The sequence below is a fragment of the Mchenga conophoros genome, linkage group LG4 (assembly GCF_057382185.1).
Source record: "Mchenga conophoros isolate Kocher_MC1m ecotype Shallow Benthic linkage group LG4, M_conophoros_male_GT1.1, whole genome shotgun sequence".
Taxonomy (NCBI): domain Eukaryota; kingdom Metazoa; phylum Chordata; class Actinopteri; order Cichliformes; family Cichlidae; genus Mchenga; species Mchenga conophoros.
The window spans coordinates 25,533,919-25,555,002 of NC_140529.1; the positions used below are offsets into that span (position 1 = coordinate 25,533,919).

General features: G+C 42.1%; 2 protein-coding genes and 1 non-coding gene across 5 annotated transcripts; all 3 read left to right on the forward strand.

Moving 5' to 3' along the window:
- Positions 1 to 3,467: 3,467 nt before the first annotated feature.
- On the forward strand, positions 3,468 to 6,281 carry LOC146576171 (E3 SUMO-protein ligase ZBED1-like). The gene is made up of 3 exons (XM_085272629.1): positions 3,468 to 4,108; positions 4,517 to 5,145; positions 5,235 to 6,281. The coding sequence occupies exons 1-3, from the start codon at positions 3,481 to 3,483 to the stop codon at positions 5,625 to 5,627; spliced, it is 1,650 nt and encodes a 549-aa protein (XP_085128755.1). The 5' UTR covers positions 3,468 to 3,480; the 3' UTR covers positions 5,628 to 6,281.
- Positions 6,282 to 12,504: 6,223 nt separating this feature from the next.
- Positions 12,505 to 19,839, forward strand: tedc2 (tubulin epsilon and delta complex 2). 3 transcript variants are annotated; one of them, XM_085272631.1, is made up of 10 exons: positions 12,505 to 12,619; positions 12,765 to 12,903; positions 16,098 to 16,156; positions 16,292 to 16,886; positions 16,986 to 17,042; positions 17,144 to 17,222; positions 17,393 to 17,531; positions 17,826 to 17,921; positions 18,801 to 18,994; positions 19,099 to 19,839. In XM_085272631.1, exons 2-10 carry the CDS (start codon positions 12,800 to 12,802, stop codon positions 19,246 to 19,248), a joined length of 1,473 nt encoding a protein of 490 aa, XP_085128757.1. In that variant the 5' UTR covers positions 12,505 to 12,619; positions 12,765 to 12,799; the 3' UTR covers positions 19,249 to 19,839. The 3 variants fall into 3 exon arrangements, with proteins under 3 accessions (XP_085128757.1, XP_085128756.1, XP_085128758.1); XM_085272630.1 differs by having other exon boundaries at positions 12,524 to 12,903; XM_085272632.1 differs by having other exon boundaries at positions 12,525 to 12,903; positions 16,989 to 17,042; positions 19,099 to 19,838.
- On the forward strand, positions 13,162 to 13,235 carry trnat-agu (transfer RNA threonine (anticodon AGU)). Its single transcript has one exon. It is a non-coding gene; the product is annotated as a tRNA-Thr (tRNA).
- Positions 19,840 to 21,084: the final 1,245 nt, after the last annotated feature.

Here is a 21,084-nt window from a genome sequence, read left to right on the forward strand (position 1 = left end):
ATAAGTCCTAAATTACAGAAATTGGAACCTAGAGAGAAAACCAAGACCAAATCAAAAGGCTACAAGAGAATAACCACAAGATGGCCTTCATACCAAATAAATGCAATGGTTTGTCAACAATTACTGCTGTTACTGTTCCTTTGGGAATGAATAAAAGATAAAGTAGTCCAAGTTTTAATGGATGCTCATTTTAATACATTTTAAATTGCAACACCAGTTGCAAATCAGGACGTGATTTTAGTAAAACCATCTGTAGCTCTCTATCAGGCCATAATGAAGTAATTGCAAGTTACATAACCTGATAAAACCATCACTGGGTTTGACAGCAATTATCCTTGTAATGGCATTGTTTATGGCAGTGTTTTTAAATCATCTCATCAGCTGGTGTTCAGTGATGTGCCCATTTTACCCAAGCTGTTCTCTAGTTTCACAGGACTTGCTGCACAATATCCACTAATCTGACGTGGGAACAATTCAATGTTCTTCCTTATTGGCGCTTCAGGTGATGCACCTATGAATTCAAGGCTTTTGAATAAAACACTGGCCTCATACACTGGTAAAATCATAATGGTTTTCTGTGAGGGTACAACAGCTTGTCCCAAACACATTTGTTCCATAGATGAAGTTTAACATGAGGGCCTCACCCTCTTCCCCCTCTTCAATCTGTGACTGACTGGATCATGACAGTCAGTAACAGATCCAAGTGTGATAATTACGTTTTGGGTGTTTCTGTGCATAGATGTTTCGTGTATACTCATCATGCATATGTAAATTCAAATTCAAATTCAAATTTTATTTGTCACGTACACAGTCATACACAGTACGATATGTAGTGAAATGCTTGGACAACTGCTCGTGACCTAAAGAAAACAAAAAAGGAAAAGGCTATGAATAAGATAGGAAATAAATATGAAAAATTAAAAAGGGTAAATTTAACTAGGAAGGAATAAAATATAAATTAAGGTTAAAAATGAAATAACTGTACAACACAAATTAGAATGAAGGGTAAATTTAACTGGGAAGAATAAGATAAAGATAAATATATAAATTAAAGTTGAAAATAAAATAACTGTACAACAAAATACACAATACACAATATAGAACTATATAAGAATGTATGAAGAAATCTAAATATAAATAAATATATACACAATAACAGCAGCTGTACAAGTATTAACCGGAAATGAAGAATATAGTGACCAGTGTTGTGCAAAACCAAAGTCCAGAAAGTCCAGTGTGTGTGTAAGAACCATACAGTGGGGCAAAAAAGTATTTAGTCAGCCACCGATTGTGCAAGTTCCCCCACTTAAAATGATGACAGAGGTCAGTAATTTGCACCAGAGGTACACTTCAACTGTGAGAGACAGAATGTGAAAAAAAAATCCATGAATTCACATGGTAGGATTTATAAAGAATTTATTCGTAAATCAGGGTGGAAAATAAGTATTTGGTCACCTCAAACAAGGAAAATCTCTGGCTCTCACAGACCTGTAACGTCTTCTGTAAGAAGCTTTTCTGTCCCCCACTCGTTACCTGTATGAATGGCACCTGTTTGAACTCATCATCTGTATAAAAGACACCTGTCCACAGCCTCAAACAGTCAGACTCCAAACTCCGCCATGGCCAAGACCAAAGAGCTTTCGAAGGACACCAGGAAAAGTATTGTAGACCTGCACCAGACTGGGAAGAGTGAATCTACAATAGGCAAGCAGCTTGGTGTGAAAAAATCAACTGTGGGAGCAATCATCAGAAAATGGAAGACATACAAGACCACTGATAATCTCCCTCGATCTGGGGCTCCACGCAAGATCTCATCCCGTGGGGTCAAAATGATCATGAGAACGGTGAGCAAAGATCCCAGAACCACACGGGGGGACCTGGTGAATGACCTGCAGAGAGCTGGGACCAAAGTAACAAAGGTCACCATCAGTAACACACTACAACGGCAGGGAATCAAATCCCGCAGTGCCAGACGTGTTCCGCTGCTGAAGCCAGTGCATGTCCAGGCCCGTCTGAAGTTTGCCAGAGAGCACATGGATGATACAGCAGAGGATTGGGAGAATGTCATGTGGTCAGATGAAACCAAAGTAGAACTTTTTGGTATAAACTCAACTCGTCGTGTTTGGAGGAAGAAGAATACTGAGTTGCATCCCAAGAACACCATACCTACTGTGAAGCATGGGGGTGGAAACATCATGCTATGGGGCTGTTTTTCTGCCAAGGGGACAGGACGACTGATCCGTGTTAAGGACAGAATGAATGGGGCCATGTATCGTGAGATTTTGAGCCAAAACCTCCTTCCATCAGTGAGAACTTTGAAGATGAAACGAGGCTGGGTCTTCCAACATGACAATGATCCAAAACACACCGCCCGGGCAACAAAGGAGTGGCTCCGTAAGAAGCATTTGAAAGTCCTGGAGTGGCCTAGCCAGTCTCCAGACCTCAACCCCATAGAAAATCTGTGGCGGGAGTTGAAAGTCCGTGTTGCTCGGCGACAGCCCCAAAACATCACTGCTCTCGAGAAGATCTGCATGGAGGAATGGGCCAAAATACCAGCTACTGTGTGCAAACCTGGTAAAGACCTATAGTAAACGTTTGACCTCTGTTATTGCCAACAAAGGTTATGTTACAAAGTATTGAGTTGTATTTTTGTTATTGACCAAATACTTATTTTCCACCCTGATTTACGAATAAATTCTTTACAAATCCTACCATGTGGATTCATGGATTTTTTTTTTCACATTCTGTCTCTCACAGTTGAAGTGTACCTCTGGTGCAAATTACTGACCTCTGTCATCATTTTAAGTGGGGGAACTTGCACAATCGGTGGCTGACTAAATACTTTTTTGCCCCACTGTATGTGTGGGTCAGTACTGTGTGGTGGTGTGATTGAGAGACCGTATCGCCTGCGGGAAGAAGCTCCTCCTCAGTCTCTCTGTGTTGGTCTTCAGGGAGCGGAATCGCTTTCCTGACCTCAACAGAGAGAACAGTCTGTTGTTGGGATGGCTGATAGGGCTGAACGATATATCGCATTTGCGATAATATCGCGACATGATCAAGTGCAATTTTCTAACCGCAAAGGCTGCGATTATACGCTGCGATTATACTCCGTTTACGTGACATGCGCGAGTAAAACGTGATATGATCAAACGAGATTGTCTAACCACAGAGGCTGCACTCTGGTCACGTGACACGGGGAGCAAAGTTTTGAAACAGTCTACCGAGAGTGAACTAGCAAGCAAAGCTGTAGCCTACACAATGGCCTCAGGTTCAACAGAACCAGAGCCTGCGGGGATGCTAGTACCAAAGAGGAATGGAACATCAGCCGTGTGGGAATATTTTGGGTTTAAAACAGATGAGGTCGCACAGAGTCAGGTACTGTGTAAAACCTGTCTTGGTAGAGTTTCTACATCTCGCGGAAACACTACGAATTTGTACCAGCACCTTAAGACTCGGCACAAAACAGAGTATGGTAGATGTATGGCTAAAAAATCTAGTAGTGTGCAGAATAAACCTAGTAACGTTACTCGGCAAGGATCACTGACCGAACTGTTTGATGGTGTTACGCCATATGAACGCACTTCAAAACGGCACGTGGAAATCACCAAAGCAGTAACCCACTGCATCGCGAAAGACATGATGCCCGTCAATACGGTGACCAAGCCTGGGTTCAATAATTTGGTAACTACACTGGATAAGAGGTACAGAATGCCCTCCCGCACGTATTTCAGTCAGACTGCAATACCCGAGCTACATATGCAATGTAGGCGGAGGGTCGCAGCGGAGTTAAAGGCTGTTGAGTTTTTTGCGGCGACAACAGACATGTGGTCAAGCCGTACAGCAGAGCCCTATCAAAGTCTGACGGTGCATTACATTACCGAAGACCTCCACCTCGAAGCTCGCAGCCTACAAACGGCCTACTTCCCCGAAGACCACACAGGGGAAAACATTGCTGCTGGCCTGAGAGAGGGGCTTGCGTGTTGGGATCTCCCTGAAGACAACCTTGTCTGCATAACGACGGACAACGCGTCAAATATGGTGAAAGCAGCACAGCTGAACGAATGGACCAGGCTCCAGTGTTTCGGACACAGATTACATCTTGCTATTGGTAAGTTACTGCCGTGAGAGAGAGAGAGAGAGAGAGAGAGAGAGAGAGTGTGTGCGTGTGCATGCATGTATGCGCGAGCCTGTGTATCACTCTCTCCTACAAACACACCACACTATTATTTATCTTGTTCTTTACTGCTGTTAATTCTAGATATGTTATGTCAACCCCACCCTGATGTACCCACCTCTTCTTATGTATTTTCTTTTTTGTTTTTGTCTTATGGTCTTATGTTCTTGTATGTCATGATGTATGTAACAGTAGCTTTGGCAACACTGTTCCCATAGTCATGCTAATAAAGCAACTTTGAATTTGAGAGAGAGAGAGAGAAATGGTGAAACCTTGCATCATAACTGCAATTGTATGTCTAACACTAATTTTACTTTTTACTTTATTTTTTTTTCCCTCCAGAAAATGCAATCAAAGATGGTAGAGTATCAAGAGCAATTGGGCTGTGCAAGAAGTTGGTGGGGCACTTCTCGCACAGTTGGAAGAAAAAGGCAGCTCTCACTGAGGCACAGAAGGAGCTTAAGCTTCCTGAGCACTCTCTCATTACTGAGTGCCCTACAAGATGGGGGTCCAAAGAGAAAATGATTGCCAGAGTGCTGGAACAGATGAAAGCCATATCGCAGGTATTGACAGGTGACCGACATGCACGCTCCCTCATCCCAACCTGGCAGGATGCTGAAGTGTTGGAGTCCATTCATAAGGCACTGCATGCTCTCTCCGAATTTACTGATGCTCTTTCTGGAGAAGAGTATGTGAGCATCTCCTACCTCAAGCCAGTTCTCCATCTTCTGGCAACATCAGTCTTGGCTGAAGATGCTGCGGACACTGATCTGACTAGATCAATTAAAACCAAGGTCCTGGCATACCTCAACGACAAGTATAGTGACCTCAACACCCAGGAGCTTTTGGATGTTGCGTCGTTCATGGACCCTAGGTTCAAAACGCAATACATCAGCGCAGACAACCTTCCTGCCATTAAGGCCCGACTGAAGACAGAAATGGTGGAATCGGCTAGACGTACACATAATCAGGTAAATCCTTGAAAATTATATTTCCACAAACACATAATATTTAAAAATAAGCTAACTGCAAAACTAATGTCTCTCTTCCCATCTGGCAGGAGAAGAGGTCTCGCACTGAAACTGCTCAAAATTCTCCAAGTGCACAGGCCTCTGGGGGAAAGGCAAAGAAGACTATTGGTAGTCTTTTTAAAACCAGTGCGGCCTCTTCAGCTTTGCCTCTGCCACTTGAAGATGTCGTGGAGGCAGAGTTGAATAGTTACCTGTTGACCCCTGTCATTGACGGAGAGGATGATCCCTTAGCCTGGTGGAAGGTGCACAACATTCACTTTCCACGACTGTGCAAGATGGCCCGCAAATATCTGTGTGTGCCAGCCACAAGTGCCCCCTCAGAGCGTCTGTTCAGCACTGGAGGGAATATAGTGACCTGCACTCGCTCATCCTTAAAGCCAGCAAAAGTAGATATGCTAGTCTTCCTAGCAAAAAACCTGTGAGCTAGGATGATTATGGCTAACTGAGCCATACTCATTGTGCACTTTAGTTTGTGCTGTGTTGCTGTTACTTACTGCAGATAATCAAGATGTTCAGCCAGTTTTAATTTAAAGGCGTGTTTGTGTGTGTGTTTATACAATTGTTATTATGTTTGCACCTTATGTGTAATGTTACTGACTGCAGAGATCAGTAAGATGTGTGTATTTTTTATTTATTAGTTTTATTTATTTAATATTATTTTTTAATTGAATGACTGTCTAGTAGTTCACAGATGTCGAAAAACTGAGTGTGGTAAAGCCACTGATTTTTTTTATGTATATTTCTGCAATCTGCACATTGTACTGACTTTCATTTTAATGTTTACACCAGGGTTCCTTGTCAGCACTTTATGCTCAGATGTTTGTAAGCTAAAAATAAACTATTGTGTATGTTCAAATATACTGTTGTGATTGAAGAAGTTAAATAAAAATGTCAGTCATCAATTCATGCATCACCTCATGTCATCATAACAGAGGTCTGTCTTCCAGGAAAGAACAGTTTAAAATTAATGTAATATAGTATTGGCCATACTATATGATGTATTGCTTGTCTTTGTTTAATAATACAGAAGACAAAGACCTTAAAAAATAATCGCATATCGCATCGCAATCGCAATATTGGGGCAAAAAATCGCAATTAGATTATTTTCCATAATCGTTCAGCCCTAATGGCTGAGGTCCTTCACCATCTTCCTGGCCTTGGTCCAGCACCGCCTGCTGTAGATTGAGTGCAGGTCAGGGAGCTCGGAGCGGATGGTGCGCTCAGCTGACCGCACAACCCTCTGTAGAGCTCGTCTGTCCTGCATGGTGCTGTTCCCGAACCAGGTTAAGATGTTTCCCGCTAGGATGCTCTCTATGGTGCACGAGTAAAAGTTCCTGAGCACCTTGGAGGGCAGTTGGAAGTCTCTCAAGCGTCTGAGGTGGTAGAGACGCTGTCGGGCCTTTTTCACCACGGTGTTGATGTGACAGGACCATGACAGGTCCTGCGTGATGTGAACTCCGAGGTATTTGAAGCTGTCCACTCTCTCCACTGGGCACTTGTTGATGCCGGGGGTCTGGTAGTTCCTCTCCTGCTTAGTGCTGAAGTCCACTATCAGCTCCTTTGTCTTACTGACGTTTAGAAGGAGGTTGTTCCTCTGGCACCAGTTCTCCAGATTCCTAATCTCCTTCAGGTAGGCCGTCTCGTTGTTATCAGAGATCAGGCCCACCACGACGGTGTCGTCAGCAAACTTGATGATGGTGGTGGAGCTGGTAGTGGCCACACAGTCATATGTGTACAAAGAGTACAGCAGGGGGCTCAGAACACACCCCTGGGGGGCTCCAGTGCTGAGAGTGGTGGAGGCTGAGACATGTCCGCCCATCCTTACTGCCTGTGGTCTGCCAGTTAGGAAGTTGGAGATCCACTGACACATAGATGAGCTGAGTCCCAGATGCTCCAGCTTGGTGGTGAGTGTGGAGGGAATTATGGTGTTAAATGCAGAGCTGTAGTCTATGAAGAGCATTTTAACATAATTCCCCCTTCTAGTGTCCAAGTGAGTGAGTGATGTGTGGAGGAGATGAGAGATGGCATCGTCTGTGGAACGATTTGGACGGTAAGCGAACTGTAGTGGGTCCAGTGTGTCTGGTAGTGAAGAAATGATGAAGTCTCTGACCAGGCGTTCAAAGCACTTCATCACTACTGAGGTGAGGGCTACAGGGCGATAGTCATTGAGAGAAGCAGGGTGGGGTTTCTTCGGGACAGGAACAATGATGGACTCTTTGAAGCATGTGGGGATCGCCGACTGAGATAAAGAGATGTTGAATATCTCAGTGAACACAGGAGCTAGCTGGTATGCGCAGTCTCTTAGGATACGACCTGGGATGCCGTCTGGTCCTGCTGCTTTCCTGGTGTTCACTCTCTTGAAGGCTCTCCTTACTTCATGCTCGGAGATGACGAGCACGTTTCCGGTGCTGACAGTATCTTCCTGTCTGCAGCCGTTAGCGCCGCTAACACTAGCATTGTTGGAGACCTTAGCTGCAGCCTCGAAGCGAGCATAGAAAGTGTTCAGCTCGTCTGCCAGAGTCACGGCCGCGTTCGTCATACCGGTTGTTGGTGCTTTATAGTCCGTTATTGTCCTTAGTCCCCGCCACAGGCTCCTAGAGTCACTCTGTTGGAGTTGTGACTCTAGTTTCCTCCCGTAGCGCTGCTTCGCCTCTTTCACCGCCCTCCGCACGTTATATGACGCGGCTTTGTACGGGTCCATGTCCCCCGTCATGAGTCCCGTGTTGTAGGCAGCGGTGCGGGATCTCAGAGCGTCGCGGATGGTTTTATCCACCCACGGCTTCTGGTTGGGAAACGTTGTGATAGTCTTTGTCTCCACGGTATCATCCGCTAGTTTCCCGATGAATCCCACAACCGCTTCCGTAAACACGTTGACGTCATCGTCGGAGCTGTTTCTGAACATGCCCCAGTCTGCGTCATCGAGTGCGTCCTGTAACGCGGCCACCGATTGATCCGTCCAGCGCGCGACCTTCCTCTGAACCGGAACTTCCTGTTTCAGCCTTTGTTTGTATTTTGGCATGAGGAAGATGGCGGCGTGATCAGATTTGCCAAACGGGGGGCGGGATTGTGCCTTGTAGCCGTCCTTGACCGTAGTGTAGCAGTGGTCCAGTGTACAAAGTGACTGTTAATGTTGCCTGGAAGATTGATCCATTAGTAAAGGGCTAAAAGCCCACTTGCATGTTGTAGCTGTGAGGGCACGTACGTGTGTGTGTGTGCTTTTGTCCAAATGTGATTGTCAGAGCCTAATATTAGTCTGGCAAGCCGGCTGCATTGTCAGATGTGTGGCTGGCAGGGGGGCAGTTGAGTGCCTCTCCCCCTCATTCTGCTGCTGAGCCACAGGAGCCTGGTGGGGAGGATAACAAGATGATTCACTTCCCTGCAATGGGGCCAGAAAGCTGTTGCCATTAGTGAAATTGCTTTGGGAAGTGCTTTTGAGCTACTGATACCGTTCAGAGCGGAGGGGGGGGGGATCAGTTTAAAAGAAGAAATGTTAGCTTTAAAGCTGATTTTTCCACACAAACCATAACATTTCTTTGCACTGACAGCTTGATAAGTCTCTCAGCCTGTTTCACGGCTACTTAGTTTTGTTTGCTACTCTGCTTTCCTGTGCATTCCCTTTGTGGTTGAGATATAGCACGCAGTCCATTTTACCCTACCACTATCTGACATGGTACCTGCTGGGATCTGATTTTTATTTATTTATTTTTTAAAAATATGTTTATTAAGATTTTTGATATAAAGAAAACAAAACAAAACAGACAACACAACAGCAAGGGCAAAAAAAAAAAGGCAAAAAATCACACTGCATCAACAAAGATCCTACTTCAACACTGGCAAGATACAAAAATGAAATGCTAGGGTGGTAGACTGAATTATCGATCAAAGAGGAATTTGTTTTAATGCATGATCTAAAAATGGCTGCCACACATTAAAAAACTTACTAAGTTTGTCCTAAAAATGGCAACAATACAGAAAAATGAAACATTACATCTGCATTGCTTCACATGTCAATGACATACGTGGGGGAAAAATAAGTAAAAATGGCCTTCTTTGATGAGGACGTACTTTGTCAGTTATCATTAGGTTTTCTTAGTTCCTTCCCTGCATTAACGAGGCAAACTGCCTGTTAATGAAGAGAAGTGTGAAGCCCCTTAATTTGTTATCAGTATAGAAAAAGAATAACACAACTGTTGGGATTTAAATGAGCATGACTTAATCGGAAAGTGAAATGTCATGCTGGGAACATCAAGCGCAGGCTTTTAAAAGCAAGAAAAACAATGTGGTGCGCACCAAGAAGACATGTCAATCAAATCAAAAGAAAAAGCCCATTCCTTTCACTCATTAGGACCTCTATTAAAAAGTTTAACTTACAAACTAATGAGCGTCTTTTTAAAGTTCAATTAAATTCACTGAGTTTCCTCAGTCAGTAAAGTGGCAACAATAACTGTCAAACAAGGGGAATAAATGAATTTAAAGTAGTGTCTATTCCTGGAAGTTTCTCTTCATTTTTCTATTGCTGGGGATATTGTATTGGTGCAGCTGCTCACCAGCCCCTTCACTAGGTACGTCTTCCTAGTACCAGGTTAGACCTTCTTTTAGCCTTAAGAACCTTAATTATACCTTAATTCTTTAAGTCATAGATTCATCATGGTGCTGGAAACATTCCTCAGAGACTTTTGTTTATGTTGACATGATAGCATCAGATTGCTGCAGATTGATTGGCTGCCCATCTGTGATGTGAATAGAGCCGCATCCCAGAGGTGCCCTATTGGACTAAGATTTGGTGACCGTGGGTAGCTTTTTAAGACAAAGACCTCCCTGTCATGGTCAACAAACCAGCTTGAGATGATTCGAGCTTTATTACTTGGTGCATTATCCTGCTGGGAGCAACCATCAGAGGATGGCGGCCATAAATGGATGCCACAGAAGGTTCAGTTGGTACTAAAGGGCTCAGACTTCCTGAAATCAAAACCACTGAAGGAGCTGAAATTGAAATGGCCACAAAAGTATTTAGGCATCATTATAGGTCAGAATTTATCATTTAAAGGTCACATCTTTAAATGTTTGTCACTCCACTTGAGGAAACACTTCGTATATGCAACGTTTTTGTTCCTTTATTGGATTATGAATTTATGTGGCCAGTACCTAAAGAGGTTGGATACCATCTACCATTGTGCTGTATGTTTTACTGCAGGCCATGAAAATCTGGCACATCAAAGTTCTCTGTATACTGGTGCTAAATAGGTATCTCTGTATGTCTGGAGACTTCCTCATTAGTTGGTTTTTGTATATAACTTTTTGCTTGGGCTAATGCCTTGTTATTTGTGAATATTTATGTGTGCAAAAAATACAAGTAGTACAGTATATGTTCTCACAATATTTTAAATGTTTGCCCCAAGAGTCAGAGCAGGAAAACGTTTGGAATAATCTTCACTTGGACCTGAAATTTCCAGAACTGGTTACAGTGGGGGAGTTTAAGTCCATTTAAAAGGAGTGAGAAAGTAGCTCTTTTGGTCAGTGTGACTGTTTTTGATGTTGCTCTTGATGTGTTATTGCATATGACTTACATATTTGTGTCCACTTGTACTGAATGTCAGTTTCATTTCCTTCTTACTTATTATATTATTTTGTGTTATGTTCTCATTTCTAATCGCACTCTTGGCCATGACTCTCTTGAAAGAGATTTTTAATGAGACTTTCAATGAGTCCCACAGCATTAAACCACCACCACAAGCATCCACTGATACAATATTTCTACCTAATAAAGTGGCAAAAGATTGTGTATTATAGACTAACAAAAATTAAACAAGTAATGACATTCATGCCCTTACAACAGAACGCGCAATACTGCAAACCTGGTAAATATAAATGAAATCCACCAAAGCTTGATAAACGTTTTATGAGAGGAATTATTGGCTCCAACAACATCTGATTGTGCTTAATGTCTCAGTTCTCATATGTGTATTTTTACTTCATAAGCAGCAAATTATCCAACAGTTACTCATAATCTGCCTCTGTTTACACCTGCTTTCCAGACATTTCTCATGAGGCTCACTCAGACTGACAGCTGTAAGTGTAAGCAGGTTACTTGGGAATGTTACTGGAACGTTTAATGGTTGTGGTTATCAGAAATAATCAGCAGTGTTCTTCATTTTTGAAACTTTCATATATTATGACATGTTTATGAGTCAACTGTATGAGTACCAAATGAGAAATTAAGACTGGGTGAGTACTGTTGAATAGAAACGTGGTAATAAAGAATTCAATAATCTAATCCGGTCGTTCAGTCTGACGTCACTAGCCGTGTCTGGACCTAAACTCCGCTGCAGGTCCAAACATCACTATGGCATTACTGAGAGTTGAAAAACTGTCTAAAGTCTTTCATCTTTAATAAAATGATCAGCGTTCTGCTTTACCAGGTGTAACAATTGAGTTTAACATCCAGGCATCCATGAAAACGGAATTTATGACATTTAACGGAGTTAGAAGTTAGCAGGGAGTTAGCTCGCTAGCTTCTATCTAAATACAATATAGCATGTCCTGACTGCGGGGTTTTGGAAACAAATTAAAACGTACAGCTCTGCTATCACTTCCAGCATAAACGAAGACAGAAAACTAAACAGCGGTGATGTTTGTAGGGTTACTGAAGTTGGGCTAGCTGGTATATAATGATGTGCTACGTGACCGCTAGCGACACAGCTATGTTAGCATAATAAACAAGCTAAAATTTTTCCACTCAAACGTGAGTGTTCTCGGTGGTCAGGAACAAATGTAATCGCATGGCAGGATGCTGTAAAAGGACCAAACTTCAGCCAGGAGAACAACTCAGATAATCCATCCACAATACAAGGTTAGTCATTCATATACTGCTGCATGGGCTGGGCTGTAGTTACATCCTAAGGTTTTAAAAACTGAGCTTAAATAAATGATTAGTGGTAATAAAAGCCGAGGGAGGTCAACAGTGATCACTGACTGTTTTAGGAGCTTTTTGAGATTAAATAGAAGAAAATACAAAACATTAAACATGTTAACAACACAAAAGCCATATTAAACAGACCACTTTAGGCCCGGAAGTAGGAGTCATCACGTCATCACTTAACAACCGGTTAGGCAGTATAGATGACAACAGCGTCCCTGGTAACCATCACACTTCTCGCGAGAAGTAGCGAGTCCGTTGTTTCTACGAATGCTCAAAGTTTCTTTTTCTGCCTGACAGGTTTATATATATATATATATATATATATATATATATATATATATATATATATATGTATATAAACTTTAGCTATTCACCTAAAGTCACTTAGGTTTCATCGCATTGATTACCTACTGAATATTTACTAATCGGTGACCTTCTTTAGTCAGAGGGGGAGAAATGTGACTTCCGCATCCGTCGGGTTCGAGCGTTTCGCGGGTCTGTACAAAAAAGCTTTCATTATAAAGAGGATCTAACAACGACGTATTCTGCACTTTTTGACCAAGTCTTACTGTTTCTAATAAGTCATTAATCAGTGTTAAACAAGTACGTGAACGTTTTGTTTTTCGTGTTGTCGTGGCAGAGAAGGTCACCACCGCTATACACCCAGACACGATCATGTCGCTGCTGTGCGCAGTCGAGGAAGCTGTCAGGTCATGCAAAGTGGAACAAGCTAAGGTTAATCACCGCATTCAACTCTACAGAGAATTATTAAAGAGCCTGTAAGTACACGCTTGACTTTTTCCCCCCAAGCTGTTTTCTTCTTATAACAAATTTAAAAACAAATCCAGTTTCTGCGATGTCTGAAGTTTGTATCCTGGATTTTTGACTCTCTATAAACATTTATGAAAAATCCTCTTAAGTTACATAGGTCCAAAGTATTGTGATGTTTGTGTGCCACTTGTAGTAATCTGTAGGGGAATCCTTCGGTAGTTGAGTGACTCTTTACGTAGGCTATATACAGATCTGGTTAACCATCCGGCGCTGTGGCTTAGTTGGTTAAAGCGCCTGTCTAGTAAACAGGAGATCCTGGGTTCGAATCCCAGCAGTGCCTTTTGCTACACGAGACGGCTGTGTGTGTGTATTAGCTACTCTACATTATCTCAAAATGTGTGTTGGTTGATTTTTCTTTAGTTTTGTTGGACTATTCAAGAACACTAAATGAGTTCATGACTTATTTACTGTTGTAAATGAGCTTATATGACACCTGCCCCTGATACAACAACGCATATCAAATCAACTACATAGTTAAACTCATTTCATTCAGAATAACGACAAAATAAATATTAAGTAATGAGATAAGAAATAAGAAACAATAAACAATTTATGTCAATTCCATCTACAAATGAGCTGTAAGCATCTGAAGCATCTCTGCACTAAACCTTTATGACAATACAGGATAACTATGCTATTTCTGTACAATGGTTTCAGTGAGTGTCACATCTTAATTTATATATGTTTAAAAATATACCCATAACAGCTACACAACATTTTATACTGGTCCTAATCTTTTGTTTTTAAAAATATCATTTAATCTTAATCGGTGTATGTCATCTTTCATTTTAAACAGCATCTGGATATCAAGCGGTAATTGTTGATTGTTTGCTTTGAATTATATCATAATGTACTGACTAAATAATGGCTTTGTTGACTCGCAATATGGTTTGTTATCATTTGTATGCCTTTTTTGTGTAATGAATATTAATATTCCCATATGGAAAAGATATATATAAATCTTATAAAGTTTGTGTCTGTCTTGTGTGAAACTTGTTTGAAAAGCATACAAGAGTGAAAACAAATATAAGATCCCTTGAAAAATAATATAAATGGAACTTGTATGTTTTGGATACTTTATGAAAGTAATGAGAAAGTGGCCACTTTCATGAGTAAATCATATAAGCCTTATATGATTCACTATATGAAGCAAGCTAAAGCTGATGCAAGTCTTTTATAAGTTTTTCCTATTTCTTTTCCATATGGGTTTCCCTACACCTAAAGCCAGTAAGACATATGGAAAATAAGTGATTAATATAAAGTCATATTTGACATACAGGGAGTGCAGAATTATTAGGCAAATGAGTATTTTGTCCACATCATCCTCTTCACGCATGTTGTCTTACTCCAAGCTGTATAGGCTCGAAAGCCTACTACCAATTAAGCATATTAGGTGATGTGCAACTCTGTAATGAGAAGGGGTGTGGTCTAATGACATCAACACCCTATATCAGGTGTGCATAATTATTAGGCAACGTCCTTTCCTTTGGCAAAATGGGTCAAAAGAAGGACTTGACAGGCTCAGAAAAGTCAAAAATAGTGAGATATCTTGCAGAGGGATGCAGCAGTCTCAAAATTGCAAAGCTTCTGAAGCGTGATCATCGAACAATCAAGCGTTTCATTCAAAATAGTCAACAGGGTCGCAAGAAGCGTGTGGAAAAACCAAGGCGCAAAATAACTGCCCATGAACTGAGAAAAGTCAAGCGTGCAGCTGCCAAGATGCCACTTGCCACCAGTTTGGCCATATTTCAGAGATGCAACATCACTGGAGTGCCCAAAAGCACAAGGTGTGCAATACTCAGAGACATGGCCAAGGTAAGAAAGGCTGAAAGACGACCACCACTGAACAAGACACACAAGCTGAAACGTCAAGACTGGGCCAAGAAATATCTCAAGACTGATTTCTCTAAGGTTTTGTGGACTGATGACATGAGAGTGAGTCTTGATGGGCCCGTGGCTGGATTGGTAAAGGGCAGAGAGCTCCAGTCCGACTCAGACGCCAGCAAGGTGGAGGTGGAGTACTGGTTTGGGCTGGTATCATCAAAGATGAGCTTGTGGGGCCTTTTCGGGTTGAGGATGGAGTCAAGCTCAACTCCCAGTCCTACTGCCAGTTTCTGGAAGACACCTTCTTCAAGCAGTGGTACAGGAAGAAGTCTGCATCCTTCAAGAAAAACATGATTTTCATGCAGGACAATGCTCCATCACACGCGTTCAAGTACTCCACAGCGTGGCTGGCAAGAAAGGGTATAAAAGAAGAAAAACTAATGGCCACCTTGTTCACCTGATCTGAACCCCATTGAGAACCTGTGGTCCATCATCAAATGTGAGATTTACAAGGAGGGAAAACAGTACACCTCTCTGAACAGTGTCTGGGAGGCTGTGGTTGCTGCTGCACGCAATGTTGATGGTGAACAGATCAAAACACTGACAGGATCCATGGATGGCAGGCTTTTGAGTGTCTTTGCAAAGAAAGGTGGCTATATTGGTCACTGATTTGTTTTTCTTTTGTTTTTGAATGTCAGAAATGTATATTTGTGAATGTGGAGATGTTATATTGGTTTCACTGGTAAAAATAAATAATTGAAATGGGTATATATTTGTTTTTTGTTAAGTTGCCTAATAATTATGCACAGTAATAGTCACCTGCACACACAGATATCCCCCTAAAATAGCTCAAACTAAAAACAAACTAAAAACTACTTCTAAAACATTCAGCTTTGATATTAATGAGTTTTTTGGGTTCATTGAGAACATGGTTGTTGTTCAATAATAAAATTATTCCTCAAAAATACAACTTGCCTAATAATTCTGCACTCCCTGTAAAACCTCTTTAATTTTGTGCACTATTACACTAGATTCTGAGAGTTGCACATACCTAGATACACTAGGACTTCTATTTTTTTAACAGTGTGTTTCATCATTAAGCAGTTATGTCTGCCAGAGATCACCAATGCAATATACTGTATGAATGAAGCATCCATTCTGACTGCCAGCGGCCTTTCTGCAAATGAGATGACATTTAAAAATGGCAGTGGCTGATGCTCATCTGTTGTGTCACATCATTTTTGTCCTGGAATGTTTAAAGACTTTAAAACTTTTATTTTAATTTTAGTGTGTGTTCACATGAAGTATTTTCCCACAGAACACCCCAACCCGAGGTGAGCTTTGAGGAAACAGAATTGGCAGGTGCTGCTCCTACAGGTAGTTAAAAAATAGCTTTTATTTGTCTGTCAAGGTGCTGATAGTTAAAACAAAATAGCCTATTTGTTTATTTACATTTCTTTTCTCTTGCCAAGTAGTAACCACATATTTGCATGTTGCTATTTTCATAAACAGGTGTCTCCCCATGTGATAAGGAAGACATAGAACTGCTTGAGAAGGCTCTAGAGAAAGCCCTCCGTGTGCGCACCAGCTCAGAACCTTCTAAAAAAGAATCCAAAATACCCAAACCTGGAAAGGAAACGGGGACTTTAGGTGCTAGGCCTGTGGATATCACACATTCATCTGCAGCATCTAGAGGAAGCCAAAGAACGATAAGGTCATCCACTAAATCTGCCAGCCTTGACAGAAAAGGGTACGGACGGCCTGGATTATCAGTATGCTCCTCACTAGCCTCGGGACCTTTAGCTAGTGCCGACCCCGGACAGACCAAAAGAACAGATAATAGAAACACGATCCAAAACCATCCTGCCTCATCAGCTGGCGCTTTGCATCACCAGGCTTCTAGGAAACTGCAGCAGGCTGTCATGCCGTCTGTCTCTCCTGATCACATCACAAGCTTGCTCTCTAAAAACAAGACTATCAGAAGCAATATGTTGAGTGGTGATGACCTGAGGAAAGCTGCACCTGTCGCTGCAAATTCTTCAAATAACGTAGTGTCCTCTTCACAAACAAATGAGCCAGGAGCATGCAGTTTCCCTCAACAGAATGGGCATGTTTTTTAGAATTACACTATGAAAATAACCATGCTTTGTAAAAAACAAAAACATGTTCTGTAATATTATAATCATTCTGTTTGACTTTGCTTCAGCAGGATATTTTCTGAGCAAACAACAAAATGGAAATCTTTAAAGAGCAAGCAGAGCAGGTGCCTACAATGCATTGTAATGCAAAAAAATATAAAAACAAAATTCCTCCTTGTACATTTTTCCTTTATTCACAAAGTTTCCTTCTGTACATTATCTTCAGACTGTGGGATAAAGCCGTTGCCCTACAGACGAACCCTGGGCCTGGGAAGAGTCACTTCATGGAGAGAATGAGAGCTACGGTAAAATGGATCAGCTGGGGTCAGCCATGATGTCATGTTAAACTGGAATTTATGCTCTAATTTAGAAAACCAGCCAAGTGTATTAATGAGAAATTCTAGCTAATATACATTAATTTCTCTAAACAACCCCTGTGTTTCATTGTACACCATTTTTCCTTTGCTTTGTTTAGTTTCCCAGGAATTGGCCATTTGGCAGCCCGTATGAGACCAGGGCTCTGCTGGACAGGTTGATTCACCAAGCTCAAGACTTGAAACAGCTCTGCGGGGAGCCTCTAACCAAACAGATGCCAGAGATAACATTAAGACTGGGTAATAGAGAAGCTTTTATGTGAATTCGGGAGAAATGAAAGGGACTGATTCCATAAGTCAGTGGGTGACAAAATAACAATGTGGGAGTTGGCAGGAAGTGACTGTGCGAGCTATTTCGACTGATACAAATCAAGACTTTCCTTTGCCAGGAACCATCAGGAAGTTGACGTTTTTCTATAACTGTAACAACTTTCATGCGCTAAGAGTGACTGTAAACACACTTTTAATGCAACTCCACTTGCTTCTCAGTAAGCTTCTATTATAACTCTCTTTTTTTAATGTGCTTTCTTACAGTTAGTACAGGCGACAAGTATGATTCCTGTATGTCGCTGGAAAGGCTGCAGCTCACAGCAGCTGAGCTCAAGAATTTTGCAGATCAAGTGAAACAAGGTAAGAATCCTGTTTGTACGCAGCATAATAAACATCATAAACCTTTCTGTAAAATAATTGTTTCTCCAGCATTAATTGCAGATCATTGATCTTTGTTTGTAGACAGGTGGTCATTAGCTGGAAGACACCTTATCAAAAATATTTATTCCTTTGCACTGACTTTCCTAAAGGAGATGCTGGTGGAGACATCATGACATGGTTTTTGGCTGTGTTTAACCAGTGTTACATACATTTTGCGATTTCTTTTCCATGTGGGTCATCGTCTATGGGCATCCCAGTTTGAGTCTGTACCTACAATATGCACAGCAGCATTTCCATTTCCTCCACTGATGCAGTTATAAAGAACCTGAATGACGAGAGATTTTCCATTCACACCTTCACAAAGATTTATTGATGTTTACTCGTTAAAGCACCAATGTAGCACAAGTAGCAACTAAATCCAGTGTGTCAGAGAAGTTTCCAGTAATGAATAGGTCCACACGTCTGGTGTCATCCAATCTAGCATCTCACGTTAGTATTTTTATTTCACCGCGTTGTAATATCCAGGGAGGGAATTATCTTTTATTGCTTTTTAACAGCATTTAGAAAATGATTATGGTGAGTGCAGCGTGCTAACGCGCTAATGGAGCCTCTCCATCTTGGCGTATGGAAAATGAAAGCAGAGCTGCCGTGAACCCTCAGCGCCAGCTCAGTCCTTTCCTTGGCCTCAACAGACCCCCCTCACCCCCTCGTCCCCATGACGATGGGGTTTTAAAGCTGTCTGTCCTGATGCCACTAAGCAAGGGCCTAGCTATTTAAAGCTGAGGCAACAGAGCAGAAAGAAAAAAGTTTTAGGGGTATGGTTGCTCGCGCTCTAAAAATAACCTTTTTTTCCGTCAGAGTGGAAAGCATGGGATCGATGGAGGCCAGAGGGAGGTTGTTTTTGCCCCACTGGGGCAAATGGTGTGCAGGGAGATGGGAGAACTTCACCCCTGCCCCTGACTATAACATATGCAACAGAGGCAGAGCTGCAAGAGCTTGAGCAGCTGCGGATGAGGGTGGCATTGCTGCAACAAGAGGTTGATCTTGAACAGGTAGGTGACGTGTTCTGAAAGCACCTCGTGAGTTTTACATACCTGCATGTTCTTTTTTAGTAGAAGCTAGGAACTGGCTGACAGTCTTTTCTGATGTCCCACAGGCTCTGTTGGACACCCTGTCCCCTCAGTTTTCGGCTGTCGTACCTGGGCCTGAACGTCTGAGCCCCAGTGTACTCAGAGACATGTACTCCCTGCTGGGTGAAGGAGGGGAACGTTTCCCAGCTATAGTCCTGGACTCTGAGCCTGCATGACTAATGAGCACATTAAATTGACTTATAGGTTTGTAAGTTTAGAAACAGGTATGAATACATTAAAGGCCTCGTGGTATGCTGCAATCTGGTGCAACACTGATGAAATCAAACCCCTCTGACATAGTCAAAACAAGGACATGGTTAAAAAAAAACAAAGGGGGGAACTGAATTGAGTGAACAGCCTCAGAGGGCAGCTGTGGTTCAGGAGGTTCTGCTGGAGGGGTTCGATGCTCTGTGTTACACCTCGTGATCCTAAAGATATCATGGAAATATTAATGGATGGATAAACAGGTGTACCTAATAAAATGGTAACTGAAACATCACGAATGATTATTTTGAAGAATCTGTTTTTAATAGTGGCATCGCTGTGTTATGTCAGTGTCTCATGTCATGTCACAACTGTATAAAACTGTGATCATTAATCCTGTCTCTTAAACGCAGCTTCTGAATAAATGCCTCAGGCACAATTTTAAGTATCACCATTGATCAGAGTAACGTAATAAAAGTTACATAATATTACAGTGACTTTAAGTGTGTGTATTTGTGATGTAAGCTGTAGGTTAAATTATATGTTTGAGTTGTTTCTAATTTTTCCTTTTTGCTAAATTCTGACACATCGTAACTGATGCCTCAGAAGTGTAATATTCACTCGGTGAATTTTGCCAGCAGGTGGCACTCAATTCACAGAAAAAAAAGAGTCCAAATTACATTTTAATCAAAGATGCCCTTGCAAGTTTACCTGTGTGTTTCACTTCATATCATTCATTTTCAGTGTTTAAATAAAAAAGAAAGAAGAAATGTGCCACCACCACACACACACACTTCCATACTGTTTTTCCATATGTTTTTGATCCCCCATATTGAGCCAGCATAATCTTTCATACATACATCTGCTAGATCGCATATATGGGGCCATCACTATGTTTCTGTGATATGGTATTCACGATCAAATGTGCTATGAGGCTGTACGTGAGATTCAGGAGCGCCTGGAGGAGCCTTAGAGGCTCGTGCCCACAGATGACAGGTGGATGGCAGGAGCTGTGCCAGACTGGGCGACAGGTGGCGCTGGGTTCTCGCAGCAGGACGTGGGTGTTGAAGCCCTGCTGCACCGGCCCTTCATGCGCACGCACACAAACAGGGAGACATGCACACCCAGAGCCGGCTGAGTCATAAAGAAGATGTGCTTGGGTGTGCCTGGCATCGCAGCATGCTGCAAGCTGGAAATGGCATGTTTCCCTGAGGAGAGGGACAAAAAAATGATTATATGAAAAAAGGAGGAGTATTTCAGCCTCAGATGGCTGGATGAGTCCAAAAGAACAAGGGCCTGATGGTTTGAACGTCTGTTCCTGGGTTCAAAGAAGAATACATTTGCAGGTTTACAAGACCTGTTCACACAGAAATGTCCAACTACTTTTGGATTGCAGTCATCTGCAGGGCACTGGATCAGAGTGCTGCTGGTTTATGGCCTCACATAGTCTTAGATCTGTGTTTGTCTATGTGTGTGAGGGAGGTAAAAAAAGGAGGCATGGAAGTATCCTTGGGTCAACACTGTACATAGTTCCTAGTGGGAGTGGTGCTCATGCAGCTCAGCCTTCCTGTGACCTGCATGCATCAGCTGCTGCCTGGCTTTGCCTGTCACCAGCAGAGCTCTTCCACTCTTCCAGCATGGCCCGGTCCTCCCAAGGTTATGCATGCCTCACGCCTTTATCCCATTTTTCTCACGCCTCTTTGTGACCCATAATGGAAGATGCAAGACAGTTTTACTGTCCGTGGGTGAAACTTCATGGAAATTACTGCCATATGCCACGCATACACACACACTTACAGAGGGGAAAA